We start from the raw sequence: 17,010 nt of genomic DNA on the forward strand, positions 1-17,010 counted from the left end.
ACAGTGTCCGTGGTTATATAGTTCCACTTTACTTAGGCTTTGTGGCTTATACGTTCTCTCTGCAGTCTGTGTACAGGACTGCTCAAGAGCTGAGGCAGTTAATGCTGATGTGGTCTTGACAGAGTATTTTCAGTGCCTCATCGATGCCAGCAGCTTTTGCTAATGTTCTTCCTTGAGTCTGACTGCAAAGGTTTCATATGCAGCTGGATGAAGTTCGCTGTCCTGCAGTATAAAGGCAGACCTGATGATCTAATGGTCCCCCTGGCCTTCAGTGTAGGATACTGTAAATGACCTGAATGGAGTCAGCGTATCTGGCAGCACAAAGTGCTGCATAAAGTTGAAAGATGATGCACAGATTGCTGTTAAATAAATAGTGAAAGAATGGTTCTACCGCATGTTTCAGTAAGTGATCACTGCTGAGGCTGTGCACATGCTCAAACTATGTGAATCTGTGCTCTTACTACTATTTCCTTGTTTTCTTTCCCCCCCAACTGTAACTGTTTGTTACAGTTGCTTGCCTCTGGTCTCAGATAACACTGCAAAATCTTGCAGGCTGTTATCATCCTGGATGTTTGTCTAACACCTTGCATGGTGGGGACCTGATCCTGACAGTGGCCTCTGGTTGCTGCAGCAATGCAGATCACAAAGATTGCCTTGCTGCAGATCCTTTGTCCAGGTTGCAGGTTATGCTTGTGCATTTAGTCAGGGCCATGAATGGTATTTCTTGATGTAGAGAAGGCTTCATGGCACTGGCCTTATGCTGTGTGAAGGGGTTTCTGGGAGATATCTGTCACAGAAAAGAAGCAGGCCAGTGACAAATACCTCATACCTCCTGTGCACCAAGCACCTGTTCTAGGTGCATGTTATCTACTGAGCCAGGGACAAGCTTGATTTGCATTTTCTTACTGCTTTTTGCAGCTTAGAGTAGGGAGTACCTGGGACTTCAGGCAGAAGCTGAGACGTGGTTTGTTATTTAATTCCTCACCCTGCATTTTGTTGGAAATGCAAACCCTAAGGCCCACATCTCTGCTAGTAAAATATGCCCTAGAGCATTTTCTGGTACTGTGGCTATTCAGTAGTCTGAGTAATCCAACTCTCTTTCTCTCCAAAAAAAAAAAAAAAAAAAAAAAGTAAATTGGCTACAGGGAACAGTCTCTGTTCTCTGCTCTATTCCGAGCTGTGCTGGGAACTGTTTTGGAGGGTGCTAAATGGCCAGTGCTACAGACAATCAAGTCCCAGCACCTGGGAATGTCCCCAGTGACATTTCATTTCCTAGTAAAGGTGCATCCTAGCAGATCTGGCCCTGAGAGGGTAAATGCATAGGTACTGATTAACCTATTCCATTAGATAGGAAAGAGAGATGATTTCCCAAGGCTCATTATGGCATCTGGCAGAGCTGGGATTAGGGCACCCCTCCTTGCTCCCTGTGTAGCATGACCAAATGTGGGTGCTCAGTGGGACTTTGGCTGAGAAGCCTGCATGAGAAAATCTTTTCTTTCTGCTATGACCAGGGGCTGTGCTGAACTCTTTTCGATCTGGGAGAGCTGCTGACCCCTTCATATGCCCTTCCATCCTCCTGTCCTTTCTGTACCCTGGGCTGCCCAGAACAGAGGGTGAGATCCTGCTGCTGCCTGCTGCCTGCTCTCCCTGCTGTCTTGCTTCTTGTTTCAAGGGGTTGGTAAGCAGCAGACAGTTTGGGTGCTTGGCCTTGCATGGCAGCTGCGTGCCTCAGAGGTTATGAGTTTGGTCTTGGCTTATGCTATTCTTAGGTATGCCAGTGGCCTAGTGGATCACAGAGCCTAACAGGTCCCCATCTGAGGTGGCTCTGCCAGCTGCCTTTGCATCTGTTTGGAAGCCCCTGTCCCTTGTATGATGACAGGTGATCAGGAACAGCTCAGCCAGTACAGGACAGCCCCTGAGTCCCCCGCAACAACCTTGGTTCCCCCCAGGGACAGTGATGCCAGGCCTGGAGGGAGCCAGCCACTTTGCTTTGCATCAAAGCAATGCTGGAGGGGCCCAGGGCTGGATGTGCCAGTGACAGAGCGTGCACAACAGGCCGAATGCAGCTGGGGACACAGGAAGCCCACCTCTCTCTTGAGCACTGTCCCTCCACGCTATAAACATGCTGTGCTCCTTAAACGTCCAAGGATCCATTTTGAATTCTTCATAAGACAGTGAAAACTGCATGGTATTTAAGCTATACAAATGTCAAGTAAATGCTTTAACTGGAACCCTATGCTTCCAGGACTGGGTCTCATCCTGCAAAACCCCGATAGCTATCTTTCCCACTGCTGATGCCCTTGCTCACCTGATGCCCTGTGCTCTGTGGGCTTCTGCCCACCTGGCTGCCAACTGGTGTTGTCTCTTTGGGATTCCTTATTGTGAAGTATTTGCGTTCCTTCTCTGCCCTCTGGTGCTATCTACATGTCACTCTTCCCAAGCACTCATCTGCAGTCCTGGAGGTTCTCCCTTGTCTCCCTTTCTGCCTAAACGCTCTCATCAGGGTGGTTATGGAAGGAGAGGACATCTCCCTGGTGTTGTCTCTGTCCCTGTCTTACAAGGGCAGCCCCGCTAAGTTGCTCCCGTCTGCACATCCTGGGCTGTCCTTCAGAGAACATCACCCCAGTGCTAGCATCTTCCTTCTCCTGAGGTTAGGAACTGATGTCTGGAGTCAGCTGGAGAATGATCGAGACAGGGATGGCTCAGCTTGAGAATAAACTCTGCTTCTCAATCTGTATGTCTAGAGTCTGAACGACCCTTCACACTGGCATTAGCTATGTGAGCTTCACCATGCACAACAGCGAGACAGCGAGCTGTGAGGCTTTCTGAGCTGTGTCACGGACTTGCAGTGTAATCCTTGGCAAAGTATTTCCCTCTCTGTCTCACGCTAAGTCTACTCAACACATGGTGAGTGGGTGGGAGCCCAGCTAAAAGGCAGTATGTATTAGCTTGGCACCAGGCTAACAGGTTTGCGGCTTTCAGATGGGAAGCAGGACCATGTCCTGCTGGCTTGAAACATGGGCAGAACAAATGTGGATCTGCTGGTAACATACTGAGTGGACATAACTCAGCCTCTTTCCATCCATAACTTGGAGATTATGACACTGACTTGTCTCCCTGGGGTTTGGAAGACGAGTGATTCAATCTTGCCTGAGCCACAGGAATCATGAGGAGACTCCCAACGTTACAAAATTGTTTCCTCTTCAGTGTATTTTCTATCTGTTGCTGATTTCTTGTGTGGAACACTCAGCCCGGCAGGGCTGTGTTGTCTCTTGTGGTGTTTGCTTTCCCCAAGTAACAGAGAGATAGATGACTTTGGTCCTCCCCTCTGCAGCTTTCACCCTCTATTTTTCTGGCCCCTACCCAGTACTTAGTCCTATCTGACAATGAGTCCCACACCCCTCCAGGCACCTCCACTCTATTCGTTTTGTCTCTCTAATGTTTCTTCTGCTTCTCTAGGGGTTCTCCACAGTCCACTGAGACTGGGGTAGGGCTCTCTTCTTCCTACCTCATCCCCTAGACTCAGTGCTGTGAGGCTGGGAAAGAGGCTCCAGGAGAGCTGCTGGGGTGTTGGGGGCTGATGTTGGTTCCTCATGGGAGGTTGAGCTTCCCTGCTGCTGTGCCCCAAGAAGGAGGGTGCAATGGTCAACAGCCGATTCAAGGATATGTCCCATCCTTCTTCTCTCCTCCCCACTGTGCCGGCCCTGTAGGGCTGGGTTTGGTTTAGTGTCTGTTGTGTCATGGCAGGTGGTGAGACTTGGTGGCCCTGACAGTGTCTCTGCGGGAGCAGAGGCCTGGAGGATTCACCATAGTGGTGCCAGTCTCTCTGCAATGACCTCCAGCAGTGGGAAGGTGCTTGTAGGAGGATCACAAGGCTCCTTGGGGCAAGGGCATCGTACCTATGGCACTGAGGATGTCGCTGGTGGCAGCCTGGCTGGCTAGGGGTGAGGATTACCAGAAAGCACTTGATGAACATGCCTGTCCTCTCACACTGCCTAGCGTGTCCCCGTTGGAGATGTTCTGTTGCCAAACTCACCACACCTGCTGACTCAGCCCTGACCTTTGCTCTGCTTTGTGCTTGTTTTTTGCCTGCTTTGCCCATACAGGCTGTGGCTGCTCTTTTGGACCTGCTGGCCCTTGCCTTCGGAGGCCATGGCAAGCCAGCTGCAGGGCACACAGGGTGGGTGTGGCCTGCTAGCTGCCATAAGCATGGTATGGAGATGGGGCCTGCCTAGCGGGTGGAAGAGCTCAGAGGGAGCCACTGGGCAGGCTGCTACAGAGAGTGCTTAGCTGTGGCAGAGGGGGGGGTCCAGCTGTGGCTTGGAAGGCTTGCTCTGGCCTTTGCCACAGTTTGCAAAATCTGGCAGCATCTCTCAGAGAGCCCAGGTGGGTCCCAGAGCTCCCTATGGTAAAGTGAAACGTGAGAGCTCGGAGTATCTTTGGACTACTAAGGTAGGGGCGTAACACTGGGGCCCGACAAGGCAAGAATGTCTCAGATTAGTTCCCTTTGTAAAGACTCCTGGGAAAAGCCCTGCTAGGAGCCCATGGTGCTGTCTTTATCACCTCTAACAGGTACAGTGCTCTGCCTGGGTCTGTTGTTTCAGACTACTCTAATCCAATCCCATTCTGTTTATGGGGACACGATTTAATTCTGCTATTGATTTGCTTGTGCCTAATCCTACAGGGGTTTAATGCCTTCAGAGAACGATCTTGTCTGCCAGGGTTCATCTAGTCTCACACTTTTTCCTTTAAACTCCTACTTGCTGTTGGCATTGAGAGGTGTGTGAGAGAGGTGTAGATAGACTTTGAACTTTAATTTCGTGAAGAACTGATAGTGTGATTCAAGGCCAAAATAGCTTCTCTGAAGAAGGTTCTTACTTTGCCTACAAGAAGCAACCTCTGATTATGTCAGTAAGTTAAAGTGAGAATGGGAAGGGGCTTTGCTCTTTGCCAGATCTGCTGAATATGGTTTTCAGAGCATGTTTCAGCTCTGCTGATGGAAGAATGACAGTCTAAGCAAAGTGGGCTTTGCTGATGCTTGGAGTGGAGTTCTTCAGCAGCCCTTAATTATCTAAAGACATGCTCCAGCTAAGTCATTTTCAACCTTTACTGATTTGCACATCTTTAAAATGTTCAAGGCCTCTTGTGGGCTCTTATATAGTAAGTAAGTAGAAGTTTGCTGACAACAGATTTGCTTTCGTTGGATACTTTCTATGGTTGTCTTAAAGAAGAGCCCCATAGATAGCCTAGGTGTCCATGGACAACAAAGTGAAAACCAGTGTTCTAGCCAAATCGGAACAGAAATGAGTTGATGCAAGAATTATTTCTTTGGTTTATGTTGTTGCAGGAAGTCACACCAAAGGAATTTATGTGCTTTCTCCCTGTAAAGTCTGCCTAGGTTAATAAAAGGTTGATCCTGAAGGGTTGCACAGTGCTTTGCAAATTATGGGGCCTCTCAGACCACTTCCTCTTCCCATTTGCAGTAATTGCATCTATATAGGCAGTTTCATTCCTGAACTCCAGAACATCCCTTGACATGCCTGTAACTCACTGTCTTTGGCACTCTTAAAATATAAGTCCCACAATCTGAGCTCCAGCACTTCTGGAGTCTCCATTGCATACCATGTGGATACAGGAATCACTAGGATGCCAGTGCTGAGCTAGAGCATCCTCTGAACCTGCTGTGTTCCTGTGAAAGTTGTTCCAGAAAATAAATGTATATGTTCCTGGGATTCTTGTAAATTCTGTCAGCTGCTCTAACTGCCCTGTCTGGCATTAGAAATAAACTGTACTCCCAACTTCATTTCCAGAGCCTTTCCAGAGCTTTCAGGCTGCCTACTTCTAACTTTACATCTTCTGATGACTGTATTCTCCCACCTACCTAGACATGCAAAGATTATATATTCCCCAAAACTTCCCTCCATGATGGGTAAATAGGTTTAAAAAACAACCAACCACTTGTTATTCCTTCTCTTGATAGCCATTTAAATGTGAGGGGTCACCAGAGGAAGCAGGATTAGCTGCTTGCTTAAGCTTTGCAGAGCACCTGTTGGATGCACAACTGTCTGTTGCCAGTGATCACTAAAGAAAATAGCCTGAAAACACATAATGAAGGATAGGTGGGAAGGATGTTGTTTATGGACAGGCAGTCAAAAAGTCCTTGCAACAAAGCACTGGACTTAACAACCATGGAAAAGATTTAAGCATTCTGGAATTATATAACACTGTACATGTCAAGTAGGTGTAAAACTCTTGTTAGCAACAGAGAATGCCCTGCCGCTTGATGGGCTTGTTGTGCCCAAGGTAGGTAGCTAGGATGTGGAAAAGCTGGGGAGTGGCCGGCATAGCCGCTGCTGTGCAGGCCCTCTCTGGGTGGGACTGGAGCACTGATCAGCAACAGACAGCAGCAGTCTGGAGCAGGAGACAGAGCAAAATGTTGTCTTCAGCTGAAACAGCTTGGGGCATTTATGGAGGTGAAATGCAATGATCAAAAGTTGGAATTAGGCCCAATTTATACCCCAATACTATGAGCAAAATATAGAGTGCTGTGAGATCTTTACTGATCACAGGTCATTGGTCTCCAGTTACTCTCATGAGGAAAATGGTTGCTGTCAGCACTGTGCCAGGAACAGAGCGTAACAACAGTTCAAAAGGGAGACACTCCCTATGGAATTGCTCACACTGCAGCATTCACATATTCCTTGGGGGTTTCTTTTCCAAGCACTTAAACAGCTCAGCCCTTGTCCGATTGGTTTTGATCTCAGCTGCTGGTCCATCTGGAAGGAAATATCAGATGCTGCAGGAAATAATTTTATGGGTGACTCAGAGGTGCTGGCTGCAGAGAGACCTCAGCTTCCCCTTTTCCTAATCATGCTGTTTTGTCTTTTTGCTTAGGCCGAATGTCTGTGGGAGACAATGTTGCTCAGGATGGACAATGGCTCCAGGCACAAACCGGTGCATCAAACGTGAGTATGAAAGTCTCAGCCAGCACGAGTCTCAAAATGCACCCCTGGAAAGCATTCAAATACTGCTGTGACCCGGTACATATGTCCTTCGTTGGCCTGGGTAGGGCAGTTAGATGTGCATTCCCCAGAGCTGCAGCACAGAACAGCCTCTACTGCATTGTGCTACAGCACTGTGGCCTTCCCATGTGCATGTTAACCTGAGGTCAGCTTTCTTCACCTGCTGGCAAATTCTGCTCACACTGAGTAATTACGTCTTTATTTTATTGTTATCATTAGTTTCAGTCTACAGCAGAATCCTGTTGGGGCAGGGTATTGCAATGGCATATTTAAAGACTAGTTTCTGGCCCTATGACTTTATTGTCCTGTTTGGAGTAAGACTCGAGTCTGTGAAAAACACAGCAGATGGGAATTGGCAGAGTAGGGTTGTGCTTACATAGGCAGACATTACTTATGCTGAGGGGGAAATCAGGGCTTCAAATGATCTGAAAATGTTATTAAAAAAAGCAATAAATAAAATTGGCAAAATGGCTGGGATGAGTGGGTCTGGAGCATGAGGCAACATGTGGGATGGCTTTGCAACAGCGGGAGGCAGTAGGGAATTCCTGCAGCATTGAAACTGCCCACCATGGGGCAGCTGCATCCAGAAGGCCAAGTCCTTTCATGCCTTCTCAGAATGGGGAGTTACTGGGGCTGGGATAGTGCAAAGAGCTGTGTTCTTCTCCCCTGCATCTGTGTGTGTGGCCCCATGGTGTCCTCCATGTGAGGAACTCCAGTGCCTGAAAATGCTGGACCCTTTGGGCTGGGGCCTCCTAGGGGGCAGTTTGGCTCCAGCGCGTTCATGGGATGCGAGCAGCGTGGAGTGATTTACAGGGAAATAATCCTGTGCAAGGGGTTCTGGTGACATCATTAACCACACAAGCTAGGACCCAGAGATTGAATGAATCAGGTTGTAAATCAGGGTGGTTGGTGGTTAGTTTTCATAACCTGTGAATCCAGTGCTGTTTGTGAGTTTCCAAATGCATCAGTCCTCCAAAACTGCTGAGCAAGTGAGGAATTTGTCTCACAAATGCCTCTGCTCCAGTATTTGCTGCTGTGCTGCTCAGTCTGCCGGGAAAGACATCTCCGTGCCCATGGGAAGGGCAGCCCAGAGTGAGCCCCTCAACTCCTGGGCAGGGGGAGCCTCAGACCGAAGCAGCAGGGCTTTTTTCTACTTCAGGTGCCTGCCTTCAGTGGGTCCAAATTATGGAAGCAGTTGCTGAGCAAATCCTGCACCACCATTAAGACACAGCTGTGCCGTGGTGGAGTGAGGGGCTGCGCTGGGGTTTTACATGACTGGGTAGATTGCATTTGTCCTCTCTGTTAGCCTGGCATCCCTAGTCGCCTTTGTTGGCAAATATACAGGACTATCTGGAGACAACAGGAACCTGATCAGTGAGCAGAGTCCGTGCCAGGAGACTGCTCTGCTACTCCTGGTAATGCCCAGGGGGTTGTCATCTACTTGCAGAGTGTGACTCCCTGAGGTGACAGTTGAGGGGTGGCTGGCAGGGCTAAGGGTGGAGGGGGGGAATTAATTAATTCTATTGTATAGGAAAGTTACTAGAAGCCTTATGAGGGAATAATTAACTGTATTACATAGGAATATCACTGGAAGCCTTGGAAGGGAGCAGCACGCCCTCAGGCTGAGCGTTGCTAGTGAGGGATATTTCCCCTCCCGTAAAGGGGAGGTCAGGGGCCAGGTCTCAGCCAGACTGCGGCAAGAAGGGGAGAGGGCCCTGGCCCTCCTCAGCCTCCCAAATCAGAAGGGCCGAGGAGAGCATGGTCCCTTCCAGTGCAGGCCAGGCCTCGCTGTTTCTGCGGCAATGGCCTTGGCTGGCCTGGGTGCCCGTGGCAGGGTCCTAGGGCCGCAGTGGGGCCAAGAAGGGCTCCACTCCTCCGGCTGGCCCCGTGCTCCTCCCTATTATAGCCATTAGGAGCTGAGGCAGCGTGGGCCTGGGCACAGGGAAAGCCTGGACAGAGGGGCTTGAAGGTCCCCACTGGGCCCCTCCATTTGCAACTCCTTGCGGCACGGGTCTCTGACACTGCCTTCGGGGGTGTCTGCAGGGCATGGCACGAGGCATGGGCTGGGTGGAGGCACTGGTGCCACCTGTGTCCCTGCTGAAGGGGTTGCTGGGCATGGAGCCAGTGCATTTCTTGCTGTCGGTCCCACCAGTCCTTCTTGCTGAATTGGCACCAGCTGACTTGAGGCTCCAAAGCCGCCTCCAGCCCAGTGGTGTTCTCTATCCAGCATAAACATGTGTAAATTTCTCTCTTTAGCATAAAAATGCAGGACTCTGAATTCTTTTCCTGTTTGGGGTTGAGATTCTGTGGGCCAGCAACACCCCCAGCTTCTGAAATTTCTTCTTCCTCTTGTGGCCAAATGACATTTTTCCTCTGCTCGTCTTTTATAGCCTTCATGATAGGCTGTCACTTCCCAGCTCTGAGCTCTCATAGTGCTGGCTGATTAAAACCTTCCGCTCACCAAGCGTTCCTGCTGTTACTCCAAATGCGCCAGGGCTCGTGATGGAGGCCCTGACTGCCTTTGCTCTGCGAAAGCCATGTGCACAACGCAGGAGTCAGAGCCGCAGCCTGGGAGCGTGCACCACAGCTGGCCAGGCCGAGCTGCCTTGCTGCTGGGAATCAGAGCCGTGCTGAGCCAGGCAGCCCTGAGCAGTGCCCTGGGAGGCTGGGGGGACCTGAGGTACTCGGACAGGTTTGTGTAGCTGTTTGGACTTACAGAATACCTGGTTGCTGGATGGAGATCATTTCAAGGTCCAGACACAGCAGTAGAAGGGAAGGAGTTTGTGAAGGCACCAGTGAGATGCAAATTAGAGGCAACTGTATTGTTGTCTCTGTCCATAATAGCTCTCTCTACAGTGCAGTCCCTGTCAGTGATTCCTGTCTCTAAATGGCAGCATTTCACCACTCAGCCCAGGCACAGGCCTTTTAATGCTGTGCCTTCCTAGGGGATCACCTGTCTTATGCACCCACCTGCCTTGGTGTTTTTATTCTCTCTTAAGGAGGCAAGGGGCTCTCTGCAGTGCTGAGGCAGCCTGGGTGGGAGGGGAGCATGAGCACCGGCACTGGGCTGGCTTTTTGAACATGACAGCTCTGCCCAGAATATATGAGAGCATCTGACTTCGCTCAAGTGTCAGGGGCTGCCCACATGTTTAGTGGGAATGAGACTCCGCTTCGTTTGCTGCAGGATCTCACAACACTTTGGCTGCTCTGGAATAATTACATTAACAATCGCTGTTCAGGAGCAGGGGGGCCAAGGGCTGACTCACCTCCTTTCTCTGTCTCCCTCCCCACTGTTAACAGAAGCCAAACGGTAGAGAGCGTGCTGTGCTGCCAGACAGAGTCTATAAACAGAGCGTGAGGCCAGCAATGGCAGCATCTTTCTCTCATTAGGGACTTTTGTGGGAGCAGCACAGATCTGGGCTTACAGCCATGTGGGCTGTCTAGTGACTGCTCAGGTGCTGGGCCATCGTTCTGATGGATTAATTAAAAGGACACTGTCAACATGATCAGGCCTGACAGTGTCCCCCCAACAGGGGACGGTAAACCTCAGGCAGCCCTTAGATTGAGACTAGTGGTGTAAAAATTATTTAGTTCCCAACTACTTCACTCACAGGGCTTTTCTGCTGGAGTTCAATCTGTTGGGGTATGTGGCTGTTCTTAGAGTTGCCAAGGCAAGCTGGACATCCTGTCCTAGTTAATTTCTGCACTGTAATTTTGTTTAGTTTTGGATCCTGTGGTCTTTGCTATGGGGCATATCAGCAAAGATAGCAGGGTAGAAAAGCAGCCAGAGGGAATGTCTAGTGTGATGAAGCAGGGAAGAAGTTGGCATTCCAGTCTCAGGCAGAACCTTGGTTTTGATGGGTCTCAGTCTGGATACAGGAGAGAGGATAGGCCAATCCCCATCACCTAGCAAGCCTAGTGATTTCTTCCTTCTCCATCAATACTCTTCCAGAGTTTTTCCTCTTGCAACATCTTTTCATGATTGAACTCAAGCTCTAGGCAGACTTCTCTAGCCTTTCGGTATGTTCCAACTTCTAGGACTAAAGTGCAGTGAGCACCTGAGGAGTTTTGTGAGTCAATGCCTGGGAAGATAAAAAAGAGAAATACTAGATTTTCAGATATTTTCTGCTAGAGTGAAAGTGAGTTAAGAAGGGAGTTAAGGAAGAAGTCCTAACCTACTTGGAACAGGCTTGGTTTCTACCCAAACACTGTCAGATCTACACACTGAACTGCAGACGGGATCCTGTGAGACTTCAAAGATCTTCCCTCAGGAAGGATAATTAAAGAAAAGAAGCTACATCTGGACTTGGTACCTAGTAGTGGATCCAAGCTCCTGCCCTGTTCTTCATCCTGGGATGAGACCCAGGTGCATACCAGCTCTTCCCTCTCTCCCTTTATGTCCTGGCGTTGGTGAAGAAGAAACCTGTATACACAGGCCAGCCAGAAGCCTCCCTGCACTGCCCGGATTTCAGGGGAAGCTGCGGTGTGTGCTTGCAGATAATTTAGCTGCTGCCTGTATTTCTTCATAGCTGGCTATTTACTTCCCACTCAGACCCCTCTGCTTAGCCATCAGAGCAGGGAAATCTTCTTGCTCAGCCTCCCTCTGCCAGACACCTAACATTAGTTTTAACTACCTCCACTTTTATCAACATGATTTACCATGGTTCTCTGCTGCTCCCCAAGGTACCAGCCCTGGCTGACCTGGTAATACAGGATAGGTTTTTTTATGATAGAGATATTTTAAAATTAAAAAGAAACCTTTTTAATTAGCATGTTGGGAAGAATTCAGTAAATTCATGCACTTTCTGATCTTGTACAGACGGATTTGTGGTTAGGATACTTGATGAAGGTGCAGGGATCCCAGGGTCTGTCACTGGCTCTGCTGCAGTCTCACAGTGTGTCTTCAGATAGTCATATTAGCACTTGGGCTTTTCCACATCTGCAAAATGTAGATGATATTCACATGCTCTCTCCTTTTGTCTGTCCTCTGTACAGTGAATATAGTTTCTTTGAGCACAGACTGTTTCATTGTAGTTGTTTTCACTCTCTCTTATTCATGCATTGCTATTGATCTCCCTGCCTGTCAAGCCTGCACAGATCTCTCACTCATGTTAAACTGTCCTTCCCTTCTGGGTTTGCTAACACAGTCAGAAGTATAAGTTAGAGCCCAGATTATGTATCGGTTTCATGAGAAGGTGGCTTAAATCACGGCAGTGGTGAGAGTCCTCCAGTACCTTCTTACAGTTTTCTGGGGGATAGCTAGGTGGATGGACAGGTTTTTTCACATTTAAATGAGACTGAGCAGGAGAGTAGCTCAGAGAGCTTACAGTGAAGAGCTATACCACTGTCTTAAACCTAGCATGCACGCAGACCAGCAGAGAGACAGTAATTGAATGTCACCTTCCAGTGTCATTGCTCAAACCTGGACCAGGTTAACGTATGGGATTCTATAGCATAGTATCTGCAAAATGATAGAACTGGACTCAGCAGCCATCCCTGCCTAGGTGGTTAGAGTCACGTGACAATCATCCCTGCAGTGTTACTCTGCAGTGAGAATGTATTTCATGCACTGAAGACCAGACAACACAACACTTGATCTGTGAGGATATTGTTAGATGCTCTTTAACAAAATAGGATTATTACTGAATAATACTTCAGCAGTGCTCCAAGTCTCATGCTTTTATTAAGAGTTTGAAATATCTGTTGATGCTTTTCTTAGAGCCTCAGCTCCTGGAGCAGGTCATTACAGGAGACTATAATGAGAAGAAATAAGTAGCTTTCATCTTAACAGAATCTTTTTGATAACCCTCATGGCTGGGGAGAAACATCTCAGACTAACCCCTGGGTTCAGAAACCAAAAAGCAAAGAGAAAGATTCCAAGTATGTATTTTTACCCTTCTTGTTTTATCTGACAATTTTAGTTTTGGGGGCCTGACTCATGATTTTCACACACTTGGAATTGGCAGTACTTCTACTGAATGGTCTATTCTTCCTACATTGCATATCTAGACTCAGTCAAAACCTGCAACTTTTAAAAGCTCTTTCAAGTTCTTCCTGAGTCTGCAAAGGAAACAGGGAAGGGATTAATCCTAGAGCTGGAGTATTTCAGCTAGGGCAGCTCCCCACCCATCCTGCACGAAGGAACAAGAAGACTAATTCCATTCCCTTCTTCCTCTTCTTTATATCAGCTGCCTTAGGGACTTTTTAGAGTGCTTGGTTGCTTATCACTGTTTTCTTGCTGAAGGGCATAGTCTATATCTAACTTGAATATTAACATTGTTCATGGGAGACATTGTGAGAAATGTTGTGATTTCAGGTCCTGGAGTCTCTGTTACTGCAATTCCCTGCTCTGCAATATTTCAGCATGTGAAGTGGTTGTTTGGAATGGCAGGCTTCCTGGTATGATGGAGTTTACTAAATCAGGCACTTACTGGGAGATAATGGTGCAGACTGGGAGTCTGTTTAAATCAGAGTTGAATTATTGTAAATGACATCAAATTTTGGAGTGCCGGACTTCCCAAAGACAGTTAACTCCTGCCTGACTAGGTCTCTGTTTCTGTTCCAGAGTCTGCAGTGGTGTCTGATTTATTTTACTGAGGGTTTTCATCAAAAGCTCTGGTTTTAACCTCTACAGCCCTGTGTGATCTGGGTTCTCCCTTTGCCTTGAGATCTGCCTCCTTCCTGAGCATTAACACAGTAATAAAGGTCAAATGAAGTGTTCCAGCCAACATATCCCTGATCTAGTTAGGAAAAGTTGATGACAGACCAGTTTTGGGGTGAGGGAAGGGTTGCTGAGGGTGCCTTCCTACACCGCTGTGAGAGGGGCTCAGAGCCAGCACAAGACTTCCCTTGCTTGGCAACAGCAGGATGATGTATGGTGGGCCTGATGTATGAATGGCACATGGGGTTAGCGCTCTAAATATGTTTGCTGTCCAGAAGCAGCCTATCTTGCAGAAGTGCTTGGATCTCATAGTGATGGATGTTGTGTGAGAGCATAGTCAGAGAGGGAATGATGGGTTCGTGAAAACCAAGTAGCTGTGTGTGAAGGTGGTTGGGATGTCAGACTGCTCCTGCTGCCTCCCTGGGGGAGTTCTGGTTAATAAGCCCTGAGAAGAAGTGGTCATTGTACATTTCAAGCCTTCCACAATGTTTTCACGTGGCTGAACCTCAGGTGAAGATTAATGTTTGTCTTACATCAGCCAGTGGGGTTTCATTGCTCTCTGGCTATCTGGCCCTTTCCTTCTTTGAAGGAAGACAGAGTCTTTCAGTGCCCTTTTAATTATGCTTGCTGAGAACCACTAGCCTGGTACTACCTGGGCAAGCTGTGATTTCCTGGCTTTTGCTGACTGGATTATAAACCAGATTTGGCATCTGTTAACTTGGGAAGTGTTAGGGTCCAGCGTATAATTAACAGCACTTTCCTCCTGGGGTGCAAACTGAAGCTGATGTGCTGTAATTAGGAACACACACAGGCTTGGAGAGTGATTTGGGCATGAAGTTAATGAACTGTAAGTCCTTGTGTCTGCAGAGGAATTTGAGCATGGTGACTCCAAAATTAGCTGGTGCAGGGAGAGCTGGAATGTTTCTGAGGGGACAGGACAAGGAGACTGTGCAAATCAAATGCTGAAACATAATAAAACAATACCATAACATCTGAACTGCTCCCAAGAGGCTGCATTAGTGCATTGTTATCTGCCTCATCCATGTTTTCTTGCTTCTCCTTGTGCAGTTGCTGCCTCCGGTTTGGATTTGAGTCCCTGTTCCTGCCTGCAGCTCTACAGGGCATACTGGAGACCATATGCTTTCCTGGGCAAACCCTGGTGCCCATTTCTGTTCTTTCTTAATCAAATATAGTTTGAGAAGTGCTCTGCTGAGATCAATGGGGGAGAAGTGGGAACAGAAACAAAGCCTCGGTCTTTGTCTTTGATGGCAGTGACACTGCGTTAGGGATTCATGGTAGTAATAATAACCAAGCCTTTTGCTCCTGGGGCCTGGTTCCAGGCCAGGGCAGGAATGAGCATGTGTGAAATGTATGGCCTAATCCTCCTCATGAGGAGGAGAGACCTACCTGCTTGCAGGAGCAGAAGGCAGAGAGGAGATGGGATCTCCCTGGCTGTGCTACCCCACACTGTGTACCACCATGGCGTAAGAGAGGGTGTGCTGATTAGCACTGAGCACACTGCCCGGCGAGCCATGTGTCCTGCTAACTGCCTTTCTGTGTCTCCCCAGCTGTCTGTGACCCTCCATGCCAGAACAAGGGATCCTGCAGTCGGCCCCAGGTCTGTATCTGTCGCTCGGGCTTCCAGGGCTCCAGGTGTGAAGAAGTTGTTCCTGAGCAAGAATACTATCCTCCTGGTGCTGCTGCTGCCGCCTTCCAGCCCCCTGCAAGCTCCTTTCGCAGGAGAACCAGCACTGCGGAGAGAGAAGTTTCCCTGAGAGTGGCTCAGGCACCCGTCCCACGGCACTCACCGGCTGTGTAAGTCAACCCCAGTTCCCGATAGGAAGCTCGTACAAATAGACATGCAGCTAATCATGTGCTCTCTCAGGCCAGCTCAAGCCCCAAGCTTCCATGCCCTTAGTCTCACCACTGCCCAGAGATTACTGCTCTGCTTTGTGAGACAGGATACCTTGATTCCAGGTGGTGGCTTTTCCCTGGGGCTGACATAAGGCTGTCAGGTCCTGCTGTCCTTCCAAGGGACTAGGTTTGCCTTCAGCGTTGTGTCATGGTGCCCAGGCACAAAATGGAATGGGACAGGATAATGACAGACCCACACAAATGAGTGCTGTGTAGTTCAGCAGTTGGCCCTTGTCTGGTCTTTGAGCAGCCTTAGAGGTAGTATCAGGGTGGACTGAGAAGTGAGGTTTTACTTTCTTTCAGAAGAGGATGTGTTTAGAAAAGTATGTCCAGGTAATACCCATGGGAAGGAACATAGGTCGGAGGTGTGCCAGTATGAGTGAAAGTGATGATACACATAGCATGTCTGAGGTGAGTATCCTCAGAAACTCTAACAGTCATGGAGCTAGCTGTTGTGTAACCTTGTGTCTGTCACTACTGTTGTGTGGGTCATTTTTGTACCCTGTTAGGTGCCTGCATATTTGGTACTGAAGCAAAGATGCAACTGTTGGAGTTCAGGGTGGTCTATAAAGGAAAGACTCTTCTAGAGGACATATTAAACTTAGGGTGACAACTGTGGCATTGTCTTTGTTTCTTGTGTGTCAAAAAGAGCTTATTGGTTTCAGCCTGGCTACCTCAAGTCAGCTCTGAGGTGTTCTTATACCTGAGCTCCTTCACATTTTGTGTTTGTGAAGTCTTGATGGAACTGTGGTTTTTCTGTTTAAGGAGGCAGTAACTATGAAAGGTGCCCTCCCCTGACTAGCACCTCTGTTATTCTGGCAGCTTGGGAGGGATGGACAGGTTGGGAATGGTGACTGCTGGAACAGAACAACCTGCACATTTTTCAAAAAGAAATCATCTTTGCTTTTCTGTAAGAGGCCGTGGACACAGGAGCAAAATGTTAGACCCCATACCACCCGTAAATGCCTGTGTATTTCTTGCTGCTACTACAGAAAGATGCATTTTGTTGGTGGCCACCCCAGTAGAGAAGTCACATGTGGCTTCCAGTGGAAGCCAGTGCTAATCAGAGCTGCCTGGGGAATGGGCAATTTGGCCTTTGTTTTTCTGTTTTTCTAGAGGTTACTTTTAAAGTGCCTGTAGCTGTCACATTTCAGTCTCTTCTGAAGCAGAGGCAATGTATGGGCTGGAGACATCTCTAGACACTTACTCTCAGGCGTCTACAAATTTGAAGGGGCTTGGATGACTGAAAAGGAATTGACTGACATGAATTGGTTCATTGAAGCCAGCATATCTTGGTGCCCAAATGAAAGACTATCTGGTGGGAACCAAATTCAGGCAAAACAAAGGTGGTTGCCAAGCCCACATCATTGCTGCCCTGAGAGAGGCTTGGCTCACAAATAGCACACAGCCTTA

General features: G+C 48.3%; 1 protein-coding gene across 8 annotated transcripts in view; it reads left to right on the top strand.

The window, feature by feature from the left end:
* Positions 1-17,010, top strand: part of LTBP2 (latent transforming growth factor beta binding protein 2) — a 107,336-nt gene that overhangs the window by 25,981 nt on the left and 64,345 nt on the right. For all 8 annotated transcript variants that reach the window (XM_064512317.1, XM_064512318.1, XM_026120397.2 and 5 more), the window contains 2 exons: positions 6,895-6,965; positions 15,252-15,498. In XM_064512317.1, coding sequence (XP_064368387.1) covers positions 6,935-6,965; positions 15,252-15,498 — 278 coding nt within the window. In that variant the 5' untranslated portion in view covers positions 6,895-6,934. The remainder of the gene's footprint in view (positions 1-6,894; positions 6,966-15,251; positions 15,499-17,010) is intronic.

Source organism: Dromaius novaehollandiae, chromosome 5, assembly GCF_036370855.1.
Source record: "Dromaius novaehollandiae isolate bDroNov1 chromosome 5, bDroNov1.hap1, whole genome shotgun sequence".
NCBI classification, from domain to species: domain Eukaryota; kingdom Metazoa; phylum Chordata; class Aves; order Casuariiformes; family Dromaiidae; genus Dromaius; species Dromaius novaehollandiae.